At 42.2% G+C, this 20343-nt stretch overlaps 2 protein-coding genes across 3 annotated transcripts in view; both read left to right on the forward strand.

The window, feature by feature from the left end:
- Positions 1–3084, forward strand: part of zgc:110158 (uncharacterized protein LOC553590 homolog) — a 32388-nt gene extending 29304 nt beyond the window's left edge. The window contains exons 5-8 of the mRNA XM_042058243.1: positions 26–195; positions 436–464; positions 709–810; positions 1381–3084. Of these exons, the coding sequence (XP_041914177.1) occupies positions 26–195; positions 436–464; positions 709–810; positions 1381–1410 (331 nt within the window). The 3' untranslated portion in view covers positions 1411–3084. The remainder of the gene's footprint in view (positions 1–25; positions 196–435; positions 465–708; positions 811–1380) is intronic.
- Positions 3085–7238: 4154 nt separating this feature from the next.
- On the forward strand, positions 7239–13481 carry znf622 (zinc finger protein 622). 2 transcript variants are annotated; one of them, XM_042099315.1, is made up of 7 exons: positions 7239–7371; positions 8011–8571; positions 8908–9180; positions 9463–9625; positions 10020–10135; positions 12380–12523; positions 12704–13481. In XM_042099315.1, exons 2-7 carry the CDS (start codon positions 8022–8024, stop codon positions 12835–12837), a joined length of 1380 nt encoding a protein of 459 aa, XP_041955249.1. In that variant the 5' UTR covers positions 7239–7371; positions 8011–8021; the 3' UTR covers positions 12838–13481. The 2 variants fall into 2 exon arrangements, with proteins under 2 accessions (XP_041955249.1, XP_041955239.1); XM_042099305.1 differs by having other exon boundaries at positions 7263–7371; positions 8008–8571.
- Positions 13482–20343: the final 6862 nt, after the last annotated feature.

Below are 20343 nucleotides of genomic sequence, written 5' to 3' on the forward strand. Positions count from 1 at the left end.
TTCACATGAAATTCACATGATTAAGACACTGTACCCCTGCTCCCCCCCCCCTCTTGTATCCCTTCCTCTCTCTCTCTCCTCCATTCTTTCTCTCCCTCCCTCTTTCTCTCTCACAGTTCCCCATGGGCCCTGGTCCTGATGGTCCCATGGGAGGGATGGGCCCCATGGAGCCCCACCATATGAACGGATCGCTAGGTGAGCGCCACTATCACACTCCTGAGCTGAGAATACATAGGGGTTTTAGAGCAGAAAACTCCAGTTGTCAATGGACAACTTTTAATAATCCATATAGGAACTGGTCACTCTCTGGCAAAGAGTGTAGCCTCTTGTATAATCACCTTCAAACCTACTAGATTACTTGAGGGGGTCTGATTAGTTATTGAATTAGTTCTGTGTCTGACTTGTTCTAACCTGTCCTTCTCTCCTCTCTCTCAGGCTCTGGAGATATGGATGGGTTGCCAAAGGTACATAGAAACCTCTGGGAGCACACAACCAAATAAACAAATGACACAAACCAATCAACATTAGGACTTGTAGCTGTGTCACAGTCATAGCGTTACATTCACTCTCCACCAGTAATGATGTAAAATGACAAGCAGTGTTAAACTGTACCATTAATGAAGTGTATTATTCACATGACTCATTTGGTAGATACAACAATGACAGATGTAACTGTCCTAAATCCTGTTCATTTTCTGTATCTCCCAGAACTCTCCCAACAACATGGGGGGCATGAACAACCCTCCGGGCACCCCGCGTGATGACGGGGAGATGGGCGGCAACTTCCTCAACCCCTTCCAAAGTGAAAGTGTGAGTAGAGCCTGCCCCTAGTCCCGCCCTCCAGTCCACCCCTTCCTGAAACCCTCCATTCATATGGCTGCTCCCATGAGCCATGCTACTGCACCAGCCAGTCAGCTGCTAGCAGTGGGACCTACAGCCAATCAGCATGGACCACACTGCTTCTCACAAACATGCCGTAGCCAACCAGCATTCAGTAGTAACTAAAGGCCAGTCTAGTTGATTGTCCGATGTATCGTCCTTCCCCATCACCCTTGCCCCCCTCCCTCTTCAAGCTTAGCCATATTTGCACGAGACCCTTGTAAATGTGTGGAAATTCTGCTTTAAATGTACACATGCAGCAGCCAGCATTGTTGGACTGCCATTCTGCGATGGCATTAGCTCCCTATTCATCAATGTACAGTATATAGATGAAAACCAAGGAAAACTGAAAAAGTGTGAAAAGCAACTTGCACTAAATTCTGCATTCTGCTGTAGTTTGGGGAGGACCAGAAACTGGCCTAGTGTAATGTTTTCACACTGTTGCGTGCTCGCTCTCATCTCTCTCCCTCCCTCCCCCTCTCCCCTTCTCTCTCTTTTCAGTATTCACCCAACATGACGATGAGTGTCTGATTTTTTTTCTTCTTTTCTTATTTTTTTTTTTATTTCTTCTTTGTTTTTATGTTTTTTTGTTGTTGTTTTTTTTAACCCCTTCGCTGAAATGGCTCCGTTCCCCTTTGATCCTGCCCCCCTTCCCCCTCTGCAACTCACCCCGCCATCCCTGGCTCTACAAACGAAAAACAAAAACAAAACAAAAAAAAAACTCAACCCCAACCTCGCCGCCTCCTTAAAAACCTCACACACCTCTCCACTGGCCGCACACTCCACACACCCCCCTCTGCCCACCTACCCCCCCCTGCCCGCTCGGTGGAACTTTGGCTGCTGCGCTCAGTCCCCTGGGAGGCCCATGGAGCACGGACCTGGAGCACAGTCCCTGGGCCTGCCCTCGCTGCCCACCGTGTGCGCCATGGGCGCTGGTGGCATCGGCGGCGGCAGCGGCAGCTGCATGGGTGTGGGGACAGGTGGCAGCAGTGGTGGCATGAGGAAGCAGCGACAGAGCCACCGGAAGAGCCTCCACTCGGACCACTCGCCCAGCATCTCCACATTCCTCACGGGCCCAGGACTGTAAGGCCTGGAAGGAGAGAGAGAGAGAGAGACTGTGGAGGAGAGATGGAGGGAGGTGACCAGACAGGAGTCTTCAGCACAGCATGTCCAACCAATGCCAGACTGCCCAGCTTTCATTGTGTTATTTGTTGTTGTTGTTTGCTTCAGTCTGCATTTCTTCACTTTGTAATATTTTTTGTAGTTTGATTTTTAGTTTTTTTTTTTTCTTTTTCTTATTTTGTATGACCCTCTGGATGCAGTAGTTCAACACAGAAGGAGGAGGAAGATGTCTGAACTTAACACCACCCCCTCCCATTTTATTGTGTACATTTTTTAAAGAAGTTGTTTGGCAATGACATATTTTTCATTATACTGTGTATGTATTGTATTATGAATATTATTTTATTTTTTATTAATATTGTTATAATGATTATTAGACCCCCCCCCCCCCCCCCCCCCCCAACCCATTTCCCTTTGATGGGCATGACATAGCTAAGCAACCATGACAATGACCAGACACAAGCACACACTCATGATGCACAACTGCAGTTGTCACGGTGACAGACGTTTAGGCATCGTTTTATTGTCTCTGCCAGATATTTAGTCCGAATTACCTGTGCTACCTGCCATTTATTCTCACCCAACCAGTTTAATTCAGCGAGACTGTGAGCCCCCAAGCGGCATCCTCAGCACACGTGAGTTTCATTTGGAGGGTGAAAGCATCCCTTTATTGATGAGCTGGGAGCAGTTTGTCTGTGTTCATGTGCATCACAAGCCAGAGGTTTCCCCCTTTTAAACAGCATAGACACCTCCAAGAGCCACATGGCCTGCATCAATGTTTACCTCTCCTTTGTGTGCAGAATACCTCTGCCCTGAAGCCCATAAAAACATAAAAAAAACACTCGTGTACACACACAGACTTTCACATACACTGCAACACCCATGTGAAATATAAACAAGGAAGGCCCCCCCCCCCCATCTAAAAGCAAGTGTAAGACATTTTTAATGGTACTGTTTATCTTTTTTAGACTCAGTTTTTAGAGGAAGGCAGATGTCGTTCAGTTGTCCCCCGCCATTCAGAGCATGATGTACAATTTGTTTTGTTGTATTCTCTTTATCATAAAGTTGTTGTCTTTGTGTGTGTATGTGTGTTCTGCAGCCTGTTTACCCATCAGGACGTAAGAGTACATAATGTAAATATCTCACTTCTGATATACCTCTGAAAGATTCACACCAGTATCAAGATCTCATAGGCTCAGTCTTCAGTATGGTTTCAGACAGAGAGGATCTGGGAAAGGTTTTTCCAAAGACAGACGTGGTCTCACCAGGGATAGTGCAGAGGACATGCTCAGTCTATGGTCGCAGCTCTAGTGATCATGAGGTTGGATGACCAATCAAACCTCAGCTGGACTTAGATTAATGTCCTTAACCCTCAATGTGTTTTTTTTATATAAATTACTGTCTGGTTCATTGTTTTGCTTAGGTAGTCAAGGTACTGTTTGCTCCAATTTTTGAGTGCCTGAAAATAAGTTATTAAAAGAAAATGGCTGACCACATCCATGGGAGGCTAAATTTCCCAAGAGCTCTGAAAAAGAACTTTGTTTTTGCAGAGAAATCGACATTGTCAATGAAAAAGGAAAGAAAAGACGAAAAAAAAAAAACATCACTGCCTCTCCTGCTTGTAAATACTTAAGGTAATGCCAGCTTACATGTCGTGCTGTCTGTCTTTGAATCGTTGGGATGGAAGCTGCTGTCATGCAAGCTTTTCCCAGGACCACTAGAGATGCAGGAGGTCCTCTCTATGGTCTCTGTTTCTCAGGCCGGCTGTGTCCCTCCAGTACCGTTCTGAATTTTGATTTTACTGACGGACAGACTCTCTGTGTGGATGGTACTGTGATGAGACACATGGCTGGCCAGTTGGTAGCAGACAGAGAGCGTGCTGATGACTGACCTGCTGGCACACTCATGTACTCTATAAAGCTGGCTCTGTCTCAGTTTAAGGGGAACCAGAACCTTCAGCTCAAGCAGAAGAACCTACCTGTCCAGATCTGGAACCCAGCCTTGGCCCCCCCCAAATTGACACCGCCACCCGAACTTCCATCCACCCCTCCCAAGATCCTCCAAGATCTCCAATCACCCTCGAGATGTTATCAGCACCTTTTCTCTACAAATGCAAAATGATGGGTCTCTTTTGGCCCTATCAACCTTTGGCATTGACATGACTGGACTATACTCCTGTCCCGTTTTGGCATTCTCTACTTCTGATCATTTTTGCTCCTGTTTTAGTGTTTGTTGCTGTGTATTTAAGTAAAGCGTGTGTTTGTGTTTTTTTTGTTTGTTTTCATTATAATTTTGATGTGGAGGTGGCGAACAGCCAGTTGGAAGTGGCTGGGCCTATATTGCACCACATGCAATACATAATTTCATGCAGCCTTGCATGTCCAGCTGGCAATGAGATTGGCCCTTGGTGCTGTTTTGCACCACACACACACACACACACACACACACACACACAGAGAGAGAGAGAGGATCCCAATCTGAACCTTAAATTTCATCTCAACCTCAAACCCCCTTATACATGCACACACAAACACACAAACATGCGTTTTTGTCAATTTGTTTCCTTTTTTTTTGTAAATAATGTACAATGCATTTTGATATCATTGACATGTTTTGATATTTCAGTCACTACCAATAGATTCAAATCTCGCTGAAAGGTGTACAAAGAAGTAACCATATTTCCATTTAAAGAGACGGTGTGCTCTCATCCCCTATTCCAGGTTGGACGAGTTGTTGTTGTGCTATGGTAGAGTATAAGCGGGTGGGGGCAATAAAAATATTGTGGGCTCAGGGCAAGCAGGAATCCGTAATTCAGTGTGCCTGAATGTCTGAAATTTAAATCCAATCCTGATAATGGTAGAACTAGTCTATTTACACTATGAATCTGAAGCAGTGTCAAACCTGATTCAAACTGGGATGTAAATCAGGGTAGAGGAATTAAGTGTTCGATTTACACTCACTGCGGGACTGGATGCTTTCTGCTTGACCACAATAGGAACACTGTAAACAGGGAACAGAAAGTGGTGTTGATGTGCATGGGCAAACAGGACATCGTCTCTTTAAACCAGTAAGGGACCACACATTGCAGACTTTACTATGAAGGATTTTTATCTATTTAAAATGAAAAATGGACAAAAAAAGAAGAAAAAATAAACCTCATTCTAAATAAAAAAAATAAAAAAAAGTAGTAAGAAAGAGAGGGACTGTTTCTCCTCAATGTTATTATATTGAGATACTGTTGTATAGATTTCAGTCTCCGCCCTTCCCCCAGTCCTACATGTAAAACAGTCACTCTGTTGGCCATCTCTGTGTTTCTCTTGTGATGCTGTACAATACTGTAACATTAGGAAGAGCTCGTGGTGGGATGGGGTGAGGTGGTATGTGTGGGGGTGGGATGGGGTGAGGTGGTATGTGTGGGGGTGGGATGGGGTGATGGAGGAGGCTGACGTAGATGATTTCTCCTGCACCGTTCATTGTTCTTTCCGACAATAAGCAGTATTGAGAGTATGAAGCAGTCTCACGGCAGTTTGCTTTGTATTTCATGTTAGGGTAGTTTGGATCCTTGTCTTAGGGACTTGAGTGTCTTGTGTAGTAAATAAACAGTCCTTTGTATGTTACTTTATATTGTAAAGTTTCTTTAGACTGAAAAAAAATGCTTATTAAGAAGAAAAAAAAGAGATGGAAAAACTGCATCAATAATAAATGTAATTGTTTTTGTTTTATTTCATTTTTTTTTCATGGAGTCGTCGGTTATTTTTGCTTGTGTCCCTTCATTGTAGATACAAATTATGGACTAATAAAAAAACATAACTCCTTTTACCAAAATGTCCTGTTCTATCATGTTCTTAGAAAACTTAAATTATGTCACTGTACATCATCTGCATTACATAACTAGACTGTGATGTGTTTCAATAGATATTTACCCTTGCAGTTGCAGTGGAAATGTAGAATACACAATATTACAGAACAACTGTTTGCTTTAAACACAAATATGAAGTTTGAAATTCAAAAGTAAACTGAAGATGGAAGAGTTTCTCTCAGACTAAGTTGGCACTGGTTGTGCTGTAGTGCAGCATCATGGACCCCAGTAATGCCACTAGACTGCCTGAGAGCTCCTTGGTGGAACCCCAGTAATGCCACTGCTAGACTGTGCCTGAGAGCTCCTTGGTGGTGCAGATCTCTGGTTTCATCCCATCTCTATTCCCCTATGGCAGTGTTTCTCAAAGTGTGGTCCGGGGACCACTGGTGGTCCGCAAGCTATCCCAAGTGGTCCGCGGGCAGACGTGATAAAATAAGTAGTTTGCAATAAGTTGTTTGCAATATTGAACCAACTTGTATGTAAATCCAAACAGTTCTGCAACACTGTCTATGTAACCTATGCCAGTTTAAATCATATGAATCCTCTAACACAATAAGCAAGGTGCCAAGACGATAAGCAAGGTTGTTCAGTGAGTATGCCTATTGTGTAATATACTGTTGAAGTAGGTCTACTGTTTTTTTTAGCTACACCTATTACAGTAGGTGGTCCGTGAGGTTTCTATTTATTGGTGAAGTGGTCCTTGGTCTGAAAAAGTTTGAGAAACACTGCCCTATGGGAACCTGTGCACAACATCGATCATGCTGGCAGAAACTTGCAGCTCGCTTTGCTTGGTGACTCAGTCAGTGGGAAATGTACCCTTGTGAGGAGGGGGCTAAGATGTGTGCAAGTGGTGAATCACAGTGGCAGTCTCCTCTCCAGGAAAGTTTGTGCGTGCATATTAATTAACGTAGTGAACGGTGACCCTCAGGCCACGATTAATTGTGACAAAGCAACGCCATCAGCATGTCGTACTAATGGTGTTGACTGATTCACCAAGGTTCGGATGACATCCTCTGAAGAAATGCTTAAAATGGCACACTGGCATGAGGCAGGATATGCTAGATGTTAACACTTTTACATGAGAAATTGATGTGTCCTTAATGATCATCTCAAAATGTATAACCTTTTGTTTGATGGAAAACACTCAAAAGTAGACTGAGGTTTGAATAATAGTGATGAGAAAAAGATGAGACATGTCCTGAGACACTGAATTATTCTGAATAATGTGCAGTTGTGTTTTTATTAAATACACAGAAAAGGTAATTTCATTGATATGGACATTTTAATCTGAAATGTTTTGTATGCTGGTTTAAATATAAATGTAGTGAAATGCAGTTATACTTGAAATTAATAACATGACAATAAAGAGGGGAGTTGTAGGAAACCTTCCGATCCACTGAGTGGCACTGTAGCATGTCCATAAGCATTTTGACATAGCACCCAGTCAAAGGTCATTGCTAACGTCACTCCCCTCGTGTTGGCCAGTTGTTTTGCTACGTACTTTGCTGTTGGTAAGTGTGACATATATATTTTTCTTGTTACCTGTAGGATATCTCTCACGGCATTGCTTATTGCAGACCTTGTCAAATACGTAAATAATAGATGATACATGACCTAACATTTCCTTGATACCACAACAGTTGACTGGCTCGATAGCAGCTAGCTGGCTAATTGGTTTTTATAACGCATCCCTTGTGTGTAGTCTTGACAGCTCTGTAGACTTGCGTATATTTCCACAGCAAAATGTGATGTATTAAATGATTTGAAGACGCACAATGAAGAACACGTTACCATATCATCAGACTACTATGAGGTTATCCTAACTTTCTTTAGGAAGGGAACGTTTTGCTGATCTTGCCGTTGTTCTTAATCGAACATCAGTTAGCAGCTAATAGAACATGTTAATAACAGTCAGGTTTACGAGTATTTTTGGCGGTGTTAACGGCCGTTGTATATTTATTAGATGGATAGGGTTAGACAGACTGGTGGACAGCGTTTGACCAAAGAGAAGCCCTCTTAATGGTTTGACTCCTTCGACGGTGTGACATTAACGATTGTGAAGTGGATCGTATTACTTCGTTACGTTACCATAAAAGTAACGTCATTGTAGTTTACCAAGTCTTTACTTACACACTCTCCCCTCCCAGCAGGCAAGGCAACCATGTCATACACTTGTATAAGCTGTCGGGTGGCTTTTACCGATGGTGATGTGCAGCGGGCGCACTACAAGACCGACTGGCACCGGTACAATCTGAAGCGCAAAGTGGCCGACATGCCCCCCGTCACCGCCGAGAACTTCCAGGAGCGCGTGATGGCACAGCGGGCAGCAGCCGAGCAACAACAGCATCAGCTAGATCACGGCAGTGGGCAGATGTGCGCCACCTGCAACAAACACTTCAACAGCGCTAATGCGTACACCAACCACCTTCAATCCAATAAACATCTGCAGGCCGAAAAACGGGCGCTGGCTGCTGCTCAGGCAACTGTCCAGCGGATGAACGAGAAGAACCTAGAAAAGGGAGCGGAGCTGGATAAAAATGCCCAAAACGAGGCGCTGCAGCAAGCGCTGAAGGAGCAACAGAAACATACACCCTCTGAAGCCACATCTACCGAGAAGAAGGACCGATTGCGTCCAGACAAACCCCCACGGCTACAGTGGTTTGAACAGCAGGCAAAGAAGATAGCGGGAGAAGACGAAGAAGATGAGGAAGGTATTAAGAGCATAGTGGGATCGGTTTTCATCCCCAAACTATATATGGTTAATAGGCACAGCAGGGTACTAAGCATTACTGTCAACACCAAGCAGTACACATACATGCTGATATATATCAGAATAATCATATATATATATATATATATATATATATATATATATATATATTGATAATCAGAGTATGTTTAACTTCTGGGTGCTTTGTATAATGTGTCTTAATAATTGAAGCTTATTAAGTTCTTTTGATAACCTGACTTTGTAGCACAGCTTTGCACCACATAGCTGTATGCTGTCAGAGTTATGTTTGCATACTGAATTTCCCTTCTACCTGCAGAGGAGTGGGAGGATGTTGACGGTGGTGATGATGACGACGACGAAGAAGAGATGGAAGCTGATGATGAAGAGGAGGCAGAAGAGGAGATGGAGGAGGGTTTGTCAGAGAAGCCTGAGCCTATCCCTGGGTCCATTCCAGTCACAGATTGCCTGTTCTGCAAGCACCACTCGCGCTCTATCAGCAGGAACGTGGCCCACATGACTAAAGTGCACAGCTTCTTCCTGCCCGATGTGGAGTACCTAGTGAACCTGCGGGGACTCATTGCTTACCTGGGTAGGTAGGCTGGCTCAGTCTGGGTAGGGAGGCTGGCTCAGTCCTTGGTGGTTTCTGGGGAGTTTCTTCTAACCCTCAATTAGCAGACTGTCATATGAAAATAACACTGATCTGTTTTACTCTTTATGTGACGTGAATGACAGACTACCATTAGAGAATGGAACACATCTATTAAAGTCTCTATACAGTAGGATGCCTGTTAAACGGGATTACTAATAGCAATTGTTAAATTCATCCTCTGAGGTGTCTCTGTGACCTCCTGGTATGTGTGTGTGTTTCCAGGAGAGAAGGTGGGAGTCGGGAACGTGTGTCTGTGGTGTAATGAGAAGGGCCGGTCATTCTACTCTGCGGAGGCGGTGCAGGCCCACATGGTGGATAAGAGCCACTGCAAACTATTCACAGACGGAGACGCTGCGCTGGAGTTTGCAGACTTCTATGATTTCAGGTACTGAGCGGCGTAGAGTGCGTGTCAAAGTCGAGGAAGTAGCGCACTGGTGGTGTCAAGCTGAGTCAGTGAATGGGTATTGGGTACATGAAGAAATTATAAGCATTGTTATTGCCAACACAGCTCACTTCCTCAGCTGAGGAAGAGTAACTGAACTGCACTGAAATGATTCCTTTCTTTTGCTGATTCTGGTGTTGCATTGAAGATTTTATTGAGGGAGTGACATGAGAGAGAGGCATAACTCTTCCTTTACATTTTTTTTCCATCCACCACTAATTAAATTGAGTGGTAATGCAACATCATAACTTTGACTTTGACTTCATAAGTAAGAGTTTATATCTTAGTGTACAAACAGTCCTGATTGTGGTGCGGTGTTCCTATGTGAATGTCACAGGAGTAGCTATCCTGACGCTAAAGATGGCGATGATGTAGAGATGAGGGATGGAGAGTTGCCTGATGACAAGAACGTGGAGTTTGACGACGACACTCTGGAGCTCACGCTACCCTCAGGTACACATTCACTCTTCTGCACTCAGTTCCACTTCTTCCAGGAAGTGGAGCTGAACCTTCGTTCAATAATTGAAATGACTGAAAGACTAGAGAGACTAGTGGTTGAAATCTTTCCCTGCAAAATGGGATATCCCTTAAAGGCATTCTCTGCCAGTTTTTCACCTTAATATAACAGCTTTGACGTCATTTTGATGGTAAACTAACTCGTAGTCGTATTACCCCAGTTGTGTAAAATACAAACACTGCAACTGTAGGATAGATAGATAGATACTTTATTGATCCCCAAGGGGAAATTCAAGGTCTCAGTAGCATACAGACATCACACACAACATGCACGTACAGCAGAAAAAGTAATATACAAATACAGCTGAGGATGACCGCTTCCTTGTTGTCCCTGTCAAGGGTGCCATGGTCGTGGACCCCTCAACAGACACAAGCAAGATGCAATATACACTTGAAAGGGTGGGATAGTGCAATATCAGTATAGACTGAGGTTTAATATTAAAAATAAATATAGTGCAAGGCAGTTCAGGGCAATGATCATGTATTAATAATAATACTATTGTAACTGTAAGGTTGAAGTACACATGAGGTAGATGAGCAGAACAGTGTTAATTGACTTGTACAGTGTGAGGGCGACTAGTGGGGCTGGGATAAACAATAATTTTTTAAATGATTAATCTAGCGATTATTTTTTCGATGCATCGATTAATCTAACGATTCATTTTTTCAGTCCGATTCGAATTCAATTCGATTATCGATTATCTCCCCATTAATTGACTAATAGCAACTTATACATGTTGATTTACATATCTTAATGAAAAAACATGAATTCCTTAACATTGGAATATATGTTTATTGATCTTAAGATTCCAAAATAAAAGACTATACAAGTGCAAAGTAATGCATTCTTAGTCAGAGGTTGCATTCAGTTCAGTTCAGTAGTGTATAGGTATAATTGAGTGCCTGTCACTTTAAGTTGACGTTCGTGAGGGAATCCCTGCAAACGCTGCTGATGTGTGGATGCAATTCATAACGTAGTTAGTTTAAATAACGGTTCGTAGCCTACTTCTCCTTGGGACAAGCACTTTTGAGTCTTGGAAAACACTTTTCCATTTACATTGGGATTTTGCAAACATTCAGAGTCAATAAAATGAGCCCTACATGAGTGAAATTGACAAGCAGATGTAAGTAAGCATGCTAAACTTGACATCCGAACAGTATCCTAACGTTAGCTTTGAGATACTGCTTGATTGCATAACTTAACTTAGTTTGGTCTCCTCAATGTAGGCTACTATGTTGTGATGAGACCTTAGCAGAGTTAACTTTAATGCAGCAGTTTTGAACAAATTTGCGCAGCATGGTCACGATGCTAAGCGGATTTAATAGCAATTTAGCCCATCGTGTTCTATGCAGTGCTTCTATGTGGCAACACTCCTTCAACAATCGTGAATATTAAATGCACATGCAGAGGAGGGGCAGCGGGCTCGTTACAAGAGAGAGTGGCCGGGGCAAGGAAAGGCTGCGTGCGTGAAAAGCACAGCTCAATGATTAGTCAACGTATGGGAAACACTGAAGGTGTAAAATTCAAAATATTTAGCGGCACACATTATGCATATTTTGCGTCGACGTCATCGATTACGTCAACGCGTTGTCCCAGCCCTAGACAGTACAAACACAAACATGGAGAAGGTGAAGAGGCAGACAAGACTATGCAGAGAAGTCTATCTCTCCTCTACCCTTAAGTGAAGCGTTGGACAGTTCAATGGCCCTGGGGACAAATGACTTCCTCAGTCTGTCAGTTGTGCACGACAGTGAGTGAAGTCTCCAGCTGATCAAGCTCTTCTGCTTTACAATAGTACTGTGGAGGGGGAGCCCAGTAGCATATCAAACCCTTGAACCTGCATTGGATACCTTTAAAATGAAACGGCATTGGATACCTTTAAAATGAACCTGCATTGGATACCTTTAAAATGAACCTGCATTGGGTACCTTTAAAGTGAAAATGGTATTGATACCTTTAAAATGAACCTGCATTGGGTACCTTTAAAATGAAAATGGTATTGATACCTTTAAAATGAAAATGGTATTGATACCTTTAAAATGAAAATTGTATTTGGACAGCTGGGGAGGAAGGGTTTGTAAGCAGCATACCTATACCTGTTAAGAGACATGCATGTAGTTCTGTTTACATAATCACTGCATTATAAATTAGGTGGCTCATATTTGTGGCTTTGTTACCAGGTGCCAAGATAGGACACCGCTCCCTGATGCGTTACTACAAGCAGAAGTTTGGCAACCAGAGAGCTGTGGTTCTGGCGCATAACCAGAATGCCGTGGGCCGGGTTCTCAGGCAGTACCGAGCCCTTGGCTGGGGAGGAGATGGAGGTAATGGAGCCATGTGTTAATTGCTATTGCATGTTATTCTGCTGGGCCTCCAATTTGTTTCAGTATATGTGCTACTTATTCAGACTCTGCATTTAATTTAACCATGGGATGTGTATGTTTCACTCTGGGTTCAGCTTTGCCTTGTTTTTAATTCAGGTCTATGTGCTTCTTGTGTCTCAGGTAAACTGGGTTCGCTGCGGCAGCAGAAGGACATGCAGTATGTGCAGAGGATGAAGTCGAAGTGGCAGCTGAAGATGGGCATGAACAACAACACCGTCAAACAGGCCCACTTCAGATCTTCAGTCATGTTTTAAATGACCCACTCCACCCAGCCACCACACCTCTGCTGGCCTCTCTGCAAAGAGGTCCTGCAGGAAAGCCCTCTCCTCTACATCCTCTAATGCTCAGCAACGCAGCCCTGTGGCAGTTCAGCAGTTGGTTCCTGTGTGTCCGTGTGATGGGGCCAAAGGGCTGTACTACAAAGTGAAATTAGTGGTATGTCGAGCCTAAAGCCTGAGGCACATTCAGATTTGGCAACAAAGGTGAACGCCTGGCGATTTGTTTGCCAAATTTGAGCATGCTTCAGGCTTTAGGCTCAACATGGCACTAATTTTGCTTTGTGTTATACCTCCTGAAAACCTGTTGAAATGCTCACTGATGTTATATCCCTAAACAGTCAACTATGACTATGGATTGCTTCTAGGAGATGTTACTACTCATACTAGACTATCCATTTCTTCTGATCAGCAGGTAAACCTCTTCATAGGAATAATAAGCGCTTTACTGATTATAGTGTGAAATAACTAATTATAAGAGAGTCTTGATTTTACATGGACCACAGACATTTGTAATTGTGTGACAAAATAACAGCTTATGATTTCTATTGTGTAAGATATTTCTGTAACAAATATGTACAGACTAAACAAATAAAGTTCAGCACAGGTAGTTTTTGATCTCCCATTTGTGTTAACTTTTATCATTTCAATCAATACTTCACTAGAATCAGATGTACATACATACGTTCACCATTTTTACTTCCTTAGACCACTGACCACTGCAATTTGAGGACAAAATGTTACTTGCTGCCGAATATACATGTATCCCACCCACTGACAGGTGCTAATGTAACAAAATATCTGTTTTTTTTCACTTCACCTGTCAGTGGTCATAATAGATTATTGGTGTATACCTCTCTGGCCTAATGAATATACCATATTGCTTAAATAATATTACCATATACCATATTGCTTAAATAATACCAGTGACAGGCTTCCAAGAAGTGATACTGTTAAGTCACTGAAATGCAAGCTACTGCCTCTGGCAATTTTAGTTAGTTTAGTGCCATCTAGTGGTTCTTTCTGATGTACAGTTGTTGCTATACTGTATTGTTTGATTTATGACAGCCATAGCAACCAGGACAACCATCTTGATAAGCAGCAGCACATTTTTGAGTTATTAAGTGAAATATCATCTTTCTACATCCTATATGTTTAAGCCCTCGAAAAGCATCATCCGTAAGTTTAATAATTGCTTACCCTAAATAGATTGTAAATTTAGTGACATTATTTGGTAGTTTCTGATAAATCTATCTTTATTTGATAAACCCATGCTGCCCTCTGTGTTTACTGATCAGCTACTGCAGGATACCTTTTCATCTATTTTATCATATATTTCTTCAAATATTGAATACATATGTTTTAGTCTCAAAGCTCCGGTTTTAACATGTGTTTACTGATCAGCTACTGCTGGATACCTTTTCATCTGTTTTATCATATATTTCTTCAAATATTGAATACATATGTTTTACCATTATCATTTTCAGTTTGACTCATTATTCGTTAAAACCGGAAAAAAATATTAGTGTTTGCATTTTTCTTTACAAACTCAAACATTTACTTGTATAAATTGAAAAATGTCTCAAGGTTTTGCTTTACTTTACTACTGAATGCTGCACTAATATCTAGTTGCATTACCATTATTTCTGAGAATTGCTTCACGTCTGTGTTGTATGGAGTCTGCCAATTACTGGCACCTGTGAACAGGTATTCCAGCCCAGGACAGTTGATACATTCCACAATTCCTCTGCATTTCTAGGTTTTGCGTCAGAAACAGAATTTTTGATGTCACCCCACAAGTTTTGGGCTCTGGAGATTGGGCTGGCTACTCCATAACGTCAATCTTGTTAGTCTGGAACCAAGACTTTGCTTGTTTACTGGTGTGTTTTGGGGGGTCATTGTCTTGTTGAAACACCCATTTCAAAGGCATTTCCTCTTCAGCATAAGACAACATGACCTCTTCAAATAGGTCCAACACCACAGTATGAGAAACATCCCCATAACATGTATTGTGCACCACCATGCTTTACTGTCTTTTAATGTGGGTCGTTGAACAAACTGTCTGGCAGACGATGTCAGAAAATGTGGCCCTTTGCAGAGGATTTCTTTCCATTCGAAAACTTTCTGCATCAACTGAAAAGAAAGATCAGACAGCCAAACCAACCTTTGCAACAAATTGTAAAACGCATCACTGAACAAAAACTAAACAGCAGTGTCAGTCAGTCAGTCAATGTCAGTCCACCCTCTCCACCTGTCCCAAATTCTCCTTATCAGTCCATAAGCCTAACAACATAGTTTTGAGTGGGCACAGTATATTCAGAATTGAAAAAATGTTTAATGCTGATGGCTGCACAGTTTTTGGGATGGACATTTTTGAATGGGCAGTCGTTTTTCACATCCCCAGTTGACTCCCTCAATCTGAATATTGCTTTTGCACAAGGACTGTCTGCAGAGGTGGTGGATTTGTCGGAGGCACTGAAGAAGTATGGTGAGACCCTCCTGTAAACAAACAGAGAGAGAGAGAGTTGCATTATGATTCATCATAATGCAACTGCATTTCATTTCTATACATGCTGCAATATGGTTCCTTGTTTAACAAATGTTTACCCCAAATACAGATTCTTATGAAGCGGCCAGAAAGAAACTGGTGAGGGCCACCAAGAAAAACTCCCTCACTTCTGAGGATGAAAGTTTCAGAAGGCCTAGAATGTAAGAACCGTACAGTGTGCACATGTGGTGTTGTTCTGTTGTCATACTGCAGGCCCTCTGCCAAAGTGGTGGAGCAGCCTGAAGCTCTACCCTCAGCCACGCCATTCCATCGCAAACCAGCCACTAGCAAAACCACCTGCGAAACCACCAGTAAAAGGTTCCTCCAAACAGCTGCCTGTACTCCAGCCACCACCGGTGTTCTCATCGGTCTTGAGTGCTCCCACTACCTCCTACTCACAGCCTGTGACCAACACATTTGGTACTTTGGTTGCTGGTCTGCAACATGACTGAGGATGTAATTTGTTTAACATAATCATTGAAGTCACAACACTTTCTAAAGCAACGTGAAATGTTTCTGTTTTTCTATTAAACCTTTCTTACCTACAGAGTGTGACCAGCTCATTTTCAGGGCCTTGGAGGAGATAAAGGCGCAAGTGCGTCAGAACTCCCTCCTTCTCCAGGCCCTGGCTAAGAAGCAGCCGGCACAAGCAGCGCCCTCTCTACCAGAGGAATTCACATTCTCCATTCAGTCTCAAGAACATGTGAGGAGAGTGGAGAATGTGCTATTGGACAAAGCACAGGAGAAAGCTATGGTATGCATTTGACTACATTGATGACCACAACATGGTGACAAATTTCACGACGGTTGAATACTTTGGAACCAACTGCATTATGTTTTGTCAACAATACACATTCTATACAGTTAAGAGCAAAATTATTCACACCCCAGGCAAATATTGATTTAATGTTAATTTTCTCTTGACCAATATGTTTAAAAATGACACTGCTACATGGCTAAAGGTTGTACGATAATGTGGGAGAATCAGTTTTCATATTTTTTGAACACTTTTATGAAAAATGGTATGTCCAAAATTATTCATACCCTTTTTAAATAATCACTGGAAACATCTTTATTTGTCATCACAGCTCTCAAAATGGTTCTCATAATACATACCAAGCCTCCACAATGATTCTAGACCGCTAGCCTAGCCCCGCCCACCTAGATCTTCTTTCAGGGAGATCTAGTCTGGAAACCTATAGTTCATAACCATTTAAAAATCCAGCAAAAGCTATATTCTTTGTTCAAGTGTGCCCTTATAAAAGGTTAAGCAGAGTTGTGCATGTTTGGAGAAGAGTGATCCATGATCAGCATCCATGATGACCAAGTGGTCCATTTTGGGATGAGCTGAAAATGTCAACCACCAAAACACCATATCCACAGTGCAGAATAGCTATAGAAATGTGTAGGAGCCATTAATTACATTCTCGTGATTAAGTTGATTTAATGACCCCTGCTGGTGACATGACCTTGTGGCCTTGGAAGGCCTTGGCACATAATGAGTTAAATTGCACACCTGTGCCAATTAGTGGCATATAGGTAGAGAAAGGAGGAATCCTTGGGTAGTTGGTTTTGGAACTCGATGTTGGAACGCCAGCAGGCATATGGTTTTCAATTGTATTTGTATTTGTTACTTGTCAGTTTATTTATAGAGACGAACGAAACGAAATACTGGAATAAACGAACGAACAAACTATTGAAACCCCTGAGGCGTCCGAAGTGACTTACTGGAAGGCACTACAGCGTTGAAAACCTTCTGCTATTGGAAAGTTGAAACTGCATCGGAATATTTGGAAGTTATCGTAACACCCCCAATTATCACCACTTTTGTTCAGAAATTCTAAAACAACGATGTTTTTTAACACTTCAAAATAACATTTACTAAATGAACCTTACATTTTTCAGTAGCCATAGTTGTGTAGATTTGAACAAAATCTGGTTTGGTTCTTAACGGGAGCATTTACTGCCTGAAATATCCGATTTTGTTTACCACGCTCGGAGTTATAGTGCTGGCCTGATGGGTCCCCTATTTACACCGTTTCAACGGCACATGGACGGTTAGACCGAGAATTCTCGTCGTGAAATTAAAATTCCACTGGAGCTCCAAGCGGTTGTGTACACGCAGCCTTACAACACTGTTTACAGCTCCTCGAGTCACGGTAAAATGTCATTTTTGGTACATAGCTAATTTAGATACACCTATGTTGTGGGTGGTTGTGTTTCTATAGGAGTCCGCTGTCTTGGTTTGTATAGAAATGGATATTAAGTGACACATACACGCAAGACGGTGGAAATACGGGACCGGTGGAAATAGGGGGAGTTACTATACCTGCGTTTGGGAAGTTTGATTTACGGATTTACTCATAGGATACTTAGAAGATTGTGAGCTGCATTCCCTAAAGTTTGTGGATTATACACGTTTCCCGCTGGAAGGATTTGAGGATTTAACCTTTATCTTTGGACGTTTGTGAGTAAAACGCTGAATTGAGTGGGCCGCTGAGCTCATACAATGACTTAACGTGAGCCGCCGTGCTTACACCACAAACTGAATGGGCCTTTTCACTTGCGTTTATCTCCTCGTTGATGTGTTGACTTTGAAATATTGTCGATCTTTTGTGTGTTTGAACTTTTGAGTTAATCTTTGAAAAATGTCCGCCGACGAAGAGCCTGTAGAGCAGGATTTGTCCGATGAAAAAGAACTGTTTAAGTTAATTGCAACACGTAGGGGGAAGCTTGGTGTTTTAACACGCAAACGAAATGAAATCAATAGTCTTATTGAAGCCGGACAGGACAAAGAAACTGTTAGGAAACAAATTAACTTGTTTGATGGATTTTTCGCTGAGTTTATTAGTTTACAAGCAACTGTACAACAATTAACTAAAGATGCATATGAAAAGGAGGCCGATAACTTAGACTGGTACCAACCCAAATATAACCTGTTCAAAAGCTTCTTAGAAGGTGTCATAAAATGGCTCGAGGTTGATCAAGATGATGACAAAGAAGAGGATCAGGACGATATTGTTAAGCCTCAAGATAGCGCATCTCAAACAGCGCACAGTGTCACGCATAGCTGCAAAGCAACAAGTGCTCTCAGTTGCGCGTCACGAGAATCTTTCGCTCATCTAAAGGCCGAAGCAGAATGTGCGGCTATTAGAGCAAAGGCGCAGGCTTTGGATGACAAAATTGACCTTGATATCGAAGAAGCAAATATCCTCGCAAAATTAAAAGCACGAAGAGAAAAAATGGTCATAGATTCCGAACTTGCTGCTGCAGAGGCAAAGGTTAGAATATTCAGAGAAGCTGAAGACCAACGTTCAGTGTCGGGCATATACAAATACGGTACACCAACGGAATATAACACCCCTGCAACAGTACAAAGACCAGTGAGATCGCAGAGAGAAGGATCAGCTCCTCGAACTGGACCTAGGCAAACTGTAGGTGCACAACAAAATGCAAATTTGAGCATCTCAGTGCCAATAGGAAGCCAGATTCACCCAAATGGCAATGATACAAGCGTCACTGATCTATTAAAAAGACAAACTCAAATCACTGAGATGTTAGTGAAACAACAAACACTCTCTCTTCTGCCAGATAGAGAAATTCCCATATTCGATGGTGATGCTCTTCAATATAGGACTTTCATCAAAGCATTTGAGCAATGTGTTGAGAATAAAACTACAAATATGGATGACAGGCTATACTACTTACAACAGTATACAAGGGACCAACCCAGAAGCCTTGTCAGTAGCTTTATGCATATGGATCCTACCGTCGCGTATAAGGAAGCTAAAAAGCAGCTAGAATACAGTTTTGGGAACAGCTATAAAATAGCATCTGCTTACATGAATAAAGCCTTGAACTGGCCAACCATCAAACCAGAAGATGGCAATGGGCTGCGATCTTATGCTCTCTTTTTACATAGCTGCTACAATACAATGCAAGACATTGATGGATTAAAAGAGCTTGAAAGTTCCACCAACTTAAGACTCATTGTGTCTAAACTTCCATTTAGGCTGCGAGATAGATGGCGAGCAAATGTGTGTAGCATGCAAGATAACAAACACAGAGCAACATTCAAGGACTTGATAGACTTTATTGAAAGACAGTCTAGAGCAATGCTAGATCCAATATTTGGTGACCTCATCAACCCAACGGAGAGCAAAGTAGTGTCAAGATCTAAACCACAAAAAACATTCACCAAACCTAGTGGGAGGACCAGCTTTGCCACTACAGTTGCTCAGGCACCTGAAATAAAAAGGAACGAGTCACAATATGGACACAAACTGAATACAAATAAGTGTGCTCTTGAAAAGCCTTGCTTATTCTGTGAAAGAAATCACACATTTGGAAATTGTGAAAAGTTTAAGTCCAAACCAAACAGTGAGAAAATAGAATTCCTGAAAGTAAATGGGATGTGCTTTGGTTGTCTAACAAAGGGACATGTTAGCAAAACCTGCAAAAACAGAATGAAATGTGAAACATGTTCTCTGTCTCACCCAACCATCCTTCACATTCACACTGGCAAAGAAAAAGATGGAATTAAAGATGACTGCGTCGCAACTGGAAACAAACCACTGAGTAGTGCTATGGTATCTGTAAATGATGATGATCCAATAGGCGTCGGTAAATCGAAACAATGCACTCTTGCTATCGTCCCAGTGAAAGTAAAAGTCTCAAATTCAGACAAAGTCATAAATACTCATGCATTTCTGGATCCCGGTAGCTCAGCTACATTTTGCACAGACTCATTGAAAAGAAAGTTAAACATCTCTGGTAAAAACACCACAATACTCTTGTGCACAATGGGACAGGAGAAAAATGTCCACAGCAGTATAGTCTCTGGTCTTGAAGTCAGCAATATGGAAGGCCTGCTGTACCATAAACTCCCAGAGGTCTACACTCAAACGAAATTACCAGTTTCAAAACGACACATACCA

Source organism: Alosa sapidissima, chromosome 1, assembly GCF_018492685.1.
Source record: "Alosa sapidissima isolate fAloSap1 chromosome 1, fAloSap1.pri, whole genome shotgun sequence".
In the NCBI taxonomy this organism is placed as follows: domain Eukaryota; kingdom Metazoa; phylum Chordata; class Actinopteri; order Clupeiformes; family Clupeidae; genus Alosa; species Alosa sapidissima.

What these genes read in the sequence shown, in the direction of transcription:
- znf622 (XM_042099315.1), top strand. Translation starts at nt 8,022, where the DNA reads ATGTCATACACTTGTATAAGCTGTCGGGTGGCTTTTACCGATGGTGAT. An exon ending in AGACGAAGAAGATGAGGAAG is followed by an intron (nt 8,572 to 8,907) that starts GTATTAAGAGCA and finishes TTCTACCTGCAG; the next exon opens with AGGAGTGGGAGGATGTTGAC. An exon ending in GGAGCTCACGCTACCCTCAG is followed by an intron (nt 10,136 to 12,379) that starts GTACACATTCAC and finishes CTTTGTTACCAG; the next exon opens with GTGCCAAGATAGGACACCGC.